The sequence below is a fragment of the Coptis chinensis genome, chromosome 2 (assembly GCF_015680905.1).
Source record: "Coptis chinensis isolate HL-2020 chromosome 2, ASM1568090v1, whole genome shotgun sequence".
Taxonomy (NCBI): Eukaryota; Viridiplantae; Streptophyta; class Magnoliopsida; order Ranunculales; family Ranunculaceae; genus Coptis; species Coptis chinensis.
This window is the reverse complement of record NC_141457.1, coordinates 68,353,999-68,360,299: the sequence shown is the minus strand read 5'-3', so window position 1 is coordinate 68,360,299 and position 6,301 is coordinate 68,353,999. Positions and strand designations below refer to the sequence as shown.

The following is a 6,301-nucleotide window of genomic DNA, read 5'->3' as shown; positions in this document are numbered from 1 at the left end:
TGTTAGTCCCTGCATGTGTATCATATACACCTATTTTAATTGGTTTTTAATGTCTATTTATATCATGTTGCAAATGGATGACTATATAATTTTCCTAAAGCATTTTAGTATTTCATGCAGGTGTCGGAACGTACATGATTTTGTTGTTGTACCTAAAAAGAGTGGAAAAAAGAAAAAGAGTTGACAACAAAAGACAAGCGAGCGAAAAAGATACAACGGTGGCAAGAAAAGGCACGAAAAAAACTCGGCCCAAGAAGAGAAGAAAGCAAAGAGGAATTGTGACAAATAATGGAGAGGAGAATGAAGTTGCTTCACTTGTTTTGACAAAGGGAAAATGAGATTATGTTAAAGGTGAGCAACAAAAAATTTGGTGCAGCTTCTCACAAGTGATTGACTTGATTGCAAAGCTAAACAAGAACAAAGATTTTGGAGTGGCACACACATGCATCAACTATGGAGAAGACACCTTTTTCTTGCATATTTAAATGTTTATATAAAGAAGCGTTTGGCAATACGCATGTTCGGTTATCCACAAATATGATTCTTCAACTTTTGAAGCATTACTCGAAAGATATGAAAGTCTTTAAGCTTTGAGACCTACACATATGATTCATAGATTTTAGTGGGGTTGGTTGTCTTTTACTTCAAAACAAGTTGGAAATATTTCAAACAAGAATAAGAAAATTGGGGGAAGAGAGAAAATTTTGGGTTGTTTGATTTTTGAGATTTTAAAACAAAAATTTGTAAAACAATTGAAATTTTAAGAGGGAGAGAGATGGGAAAGATTCAACTTCACCATTAGAGTTGAATCCTCCATTTAAAAAGATTTAACACTTGTAAGTCTTTACATTTACTTTGATTTAGAGACAAACCAAAATAAATGTGTAACTTTTGATCCCTAGAAGAGACTTTCTATCTCTATATTAGACTCAACTAGTATGAAGGAAAAAGGAGAGATTTTTATCTCTAAATGATCCTTGTAATCCTTAGTTCCTTATCCACATTAGTTATTTTGGAGCTTAACATGGAGAAAGAACTTGTGAAAACCTTATACAAGATCTACTTCCATTAAAATGAAGTTTTCTCCTCCAATTGGATTCATTAAACCCTCCCTAAGAGGAGGAGTTAGCCAATTGTCATTGGAACTACTCTTACACTAAGAATTAAAGACATGAAAACTAGATATATAAGATAAAAGGGTTACATGTGTGGGTTAGTTAATAGGCAAAAAATATCACTAGAGTCCATTACATTACATACAATCCCAAAATGTGTTAAATGAGCATGTATTGTACTGTAGCACTATTATTGTCCATTTGTCTTGGCCCTGTGCAAATGAGCATCATTTCACTGGAAAGATCTTCTCGAGTCGGTCGTTTCGACATATAATAGGCCTTAATCCGAGGTCCGAGTGAAACGTTATACCTATTTGAATTTTTGTTAACGTGTAAGCCTTTTTGTTATCCGGGTTAACTTTTTCTTGATTTATTTGACTTGGGATTTTTGAAGGCTTTTTCATCTTGAATCTAGGCTTAAGTCCATGGAATTCTTCTAGTAATCAACTTGGCTCCATTTCCATGCAAATTTGACTTATTTTTACACATACTCAATTCCAAATCCTGAAACTACAAAAGGGAGTAAATGGTGATTCATTCACATTATTATAAACACAATTGACCCAAATGAAGTGTTCTTAAGGGGTTTAAACCACAAATTTGGGTGCCTATCAACGTACAGCTCACAACGGAGGATATTGCTGTTACGTTTGGGCTACCCGTGAGAGGCATTTGCATACAACGTACTGGGACAGTGAAAGAAATTTGGCCGAATAAAACAACAAGGTTCATTCGAGATTATCTCAGTGGAGTGGGATGTGTGAATCTTTTTCCTACTCGCACCAATACTTTCTATCCTCTTTTTCTTTGGTCTCTCCGACGCTTTCCTTATATCAGGTGGTAAAATATCTGCAATTTCAGGGAGTTCTCTAGGCATTTCAGCGTTTGCACTAGCGTTAATATAATGGGATTAAGATTAGGAATAGGAGGTGATGTGAAATGTCGGATCCACATATGATAGCAAAGAGCCACCCTTAGTCAAGATCTTAGCTCCCCCATGAATACATGGGAAACCGTCATTCTAGCTCCCAATACCTACAGCTACATCGCATATAATGCAAGTCAACGTTATGAGAAACATCTCCCTCGGTAACTTCATACACATACTCACTAGTTCTTAGAACCTTCAACAACCGAGCATGTTGAATCTTCTTGGCTATGATATCTTCCATATTTGGACAGAGAATCATAATCCAAGTCTTGCACCATTCCCGACGTTGGTCCATAAACTTCATTATCCTCTTTAGAATCTCATTTAACAATCCTTTGAAAGGCAAAAAGCTCTCCACTTCTATCCAAGAATTAAAACACTCAGCAAGAGTTGAACATCTCTCTCCATATCGACATCCTTGGAAGTATGCGTGTGCCCAATGTTCATATGGTACTCTAGCCAAGAATTTATCAATAGCTTCACCACCAAGATTCCTCAATTGCACCATAAATTTCTGATACTCTGCATGAGTGGGAGTGGTTGCGCAGTCTTCAAGACTTTTGAAGATGTCTTTCAAAAGTGAGTTCCTTATAGACACAGCAGTAGCAAAATTATTTTTCAGATGCCAAAGCCAGTAGCTATGGAACGAACCAGGAAACACAATAGGAATGTTCTTGAAAAGGCCAGAGTGCCTATCACTCAGAAAAACATACTTCTATCTCCATCCATGACTAATTTGAGATTTTTCAGAAACCACGTACTCCCAATTTGAATAGTTCTCAACATCAACTAGAACAATTGCGAGCGAAAACATACCTAACAAAGCAAAACGCCAAAAGAACAAAATCAAAGATGAGACGAAAATTAACATACAAGCAAAATTTCATAATTGCACGTGCCATTCTTTGTAGTCGCCGAGAGCAAACATCCTTTGAACTTGGCCTTCAAAAATGTACCATCAAGATAAATCATTGGTCAACAAAACTTGAAACCATGTTTACAAGCCTCATAACAAATGAAAACCCTCTCAAATTTGTGAGTGCTTCCATTAACATCAAGAACAATGTGGCTGCCTGGGTCGTTGTCTTTCTTTATACCTTCAATGAACCATGTTAAATGATAATAAGGCAAGCCGTCCTTTCCATTGATGTCCTTGAGTGCTCTAGTTTTAGCAGTATACACGAATTAAGTAGTAGGTAATCTTCATCTAGTAATCCAGTTTGATTAATTCCATAAGTTATAGAGGCTTTATTGTAGGCCTAATTCAAACAATCTCGAGGATTAAATCCTTAATGAGATTGCTTGACATCAAGTGATTCATTTTGTCCTTGCATACCATGCCACACGTGTGCTTATGATTCATCTTCCTAATATTAAAAATACAAACGCCTCTGATGCATGCACATTCCACTTACAACCAGAATCCTCATGAGTATCATGCACAACAGTAGCTCTATGTCCATCATTCTTAGCAAACTTATACAAATAACCAGTCTTGATCGAGTATTCACTACTAAAAAAAGGGCTTTTTATGACAACTTTTAGTTGTCATGAAATACATATCATGACACTTTCTAATTGAAAAACTAGTCGTCATTACTGGGGGTGTCATAAAAAGTCAACCAAAACCGTCATTAAAGTTATGACAGTTCATAGAAAGGCGTCTTAAAAGTTCCTCCTATTATGACATATATTAGCCTTTAAAGCGTCATAGTAGGTAAATTTTACTATGACACCTCATATGTAACCGTCATAAATTATAGTTGCAACCGTCAAGAAATGACCATTGACTACAGTGGAACAGTCATTTTATAGAACAAAAAATGTCAGCAAATAGTTTACACTATGATAGTTCTTCTAAAACCGTCATCTTTTTTTTTTTTTCTTTTTTTTAAAAAAAATATATTATTATTATATTTTTCCTGCCAAAAATACTGCGTAATAACAACACCCCTGTAGAACTTGCCAAAACAACACATTTAAAAAAACAAATTGCTCCATAAAATGCACATGTACACCATCACTCCTATTCAAGAATATAGTGTTCATTCTATCATTGTACTTACATTTTCCTCCAAAAGAAAAATACAATACAAAAAATATACATTACATTGAACTTACAACTAGCTAGAAAGAAAACCTTGTTAGAAAATTCCCAAGTTGATGCAGTATAGACCACCTCCATTCTTCAAGGCAACAAACAAATGGCACATACGCTGCCTGTTTCATTTAACAACAGAGTTTAGATAGACTTCAATCTTAAATTGAAACTTAATATTCAGAACTTAGATGAAAGCTGGTAGGCACTAGGCATGCATTCTACTAATAAAGACTACTCATCTCGACAAAATGAAAAATAAAATAACAATTAGGAAATCCTTAGGTCATGCATCCATATGTGTAGCGCCCTGATTTTTCGGACAATTGAATATTCAGATAAAAGAGCTCGATCCAAAAATTCAACCATCTAATAAACCAAGACTTGAGCGGTTTTGACTCACATGAGTCCAACTACAACTAAAATATAAAACACCCCTTTGAACATCACGTTCAAAGAAATTTCTACAGAATTTCCTCTGTATTTCCAAAATTTCATAAATTTACAACCTGTCATAACCTGAAAATCAAATAATATACTTCCATTTAATATATTAAAACCTCAGTCGTAAACCCAACTATTAAAAAATATTGATTCGTGGCACCAACTACTTAACCATCTCGACAAATGCCAGTTAAATCAAGTAGTTGCAGCGCCCCAAAACCAATCTCTTACTCTAGATCGGTCTTTCACACTTGGAACGCTCATCAACATCATAATTCCTACCTAATGGATGCATTCTAACATGGATTCATTCTTAAAGACAATAAATAAATTATAAATTATTACAACATGCTCTTAGAAGGAATAAAGTTGAAATTAAAATAAATAGGTAAATGAACCGTTGTATCACTTAGAGTGCGCTTCATTCACGTTAAATTGTTCTTAACTTTGCCCGTACGCCTTTTCTTGTCTTATGGGAGCACCTGTTTATCCCTGTGAAGATACTCCAACGCTTAACGTTGGATACGTAGTCAATATATAATAATCAACTTGAAATGAAATTGAAAACAAAAGACGAGGTTAACACATACCTTTAGCTGCTTAATACCACTTACCGTTTCCTTATTAAATCCTCGTAAGTGCATCGATTAACATAATCTCAAGAAAAATGTTAGCATTCAATATAATTCAATATATCCAAGCATAACACGTACAATTAAACAAAAGACGAGATTAACACATACCTTTAGCTGCTTAATACCACTTACCGTTTCCTTATTAAATCCTCGTAAGTGCATCGATTAACATAATCTCAAGAAAAACGTTGGCATTAAATATAATTCAATATATCCATGCATAACACGTACAATTATATATTTCTCATGCCCAACTTCAACAGCGATAAAGGAATATTAAACATTCGGTTTCCTTTCGCAAAGGAGTAGGGGTTTTCCTATGGAAGCGGCTGAGCTGGGTGGCTGCCTATGTACCCATTTAGGGATCAAGACAATCGTAGTTCTCCTATTGCGGTGTAAGGTACTATGGGAAGGAATTAAAGCCATTTCTGATGAGAAAGGCGGTATGGGTTCCTCACTTATGTTCTAATTATGTAACGTCCCCTAATTAACCAATTCCCAACCTTGAATCGGTATTCATGCTATCACATCATACCGCGTTATGCACTTTGTATCCCCGAAGATCTACTAGGCAAGTCCTTAAGCTTCCAAGGTTTCACCTTCATTATCTAGAGTGAATTAACCTTTGCTAATCAATCTCTATCGGGAGGGACCTATTTGTCCCTCCTCCTTTGATTAAACCTTTTCGTACTATACCCGGCAAAATTCTTGAAAATGTATTGGTCAGAAATATAGAAAGTAAATCTCATTCAATTCGATATATGTGTTAATAATAATAATACCAATATTCTCAATGTTAATAAAAATAAAACTAGACCACCACCAATTAATTACCACTTGCATTATTTCAACAGAGCTATAACAGTTGATCATCCATAAATAAAAAGAATACCATTTAATCAATTTAACGTACTAAGAATAATATGCCGCAACAATAAAATTTATATCTAGCGGACATAGCTAATAATACCGTTCACAAGGCAGACCAGTTAAATGGAAACACAAAACACTTACCTGGTGTTGAGGAATGCTTGCTAATATCCTTAATTAGCTTTCTTCCAAATTGCAGCTGGATCGC

The 6,301-nt window shown here is 35.1% G+C and overlaps 1 protein-coding gene across 1 annotated transcript; it reads right to left on the bottom strand.

Annotated features, from left to right (window-relative positions):
- Positions 1–2,131: 2,131 nt before the first annotated feature.
- Positions 2,132–3,018, bottom strand: LOC147517372 (uncharacterized). The gene is made up of 3 exons (XM_086593574.1): positions 2,973–3,018; positions 2,808–2,862; positions 2,132–2,684 (listed from the first exon to the last, which is right to left on the bottom strand). Exons 1-3 carry the CDS (start codon positions 3,016–3,018, stop codon positions 2,132–2,134), a joined length of 654 nt encoding a protein of 217 aa, XP_086449700.1.
- Between the last annotated feature and the right edge of the window lie 3,283 nt (positions 3,019–6,301).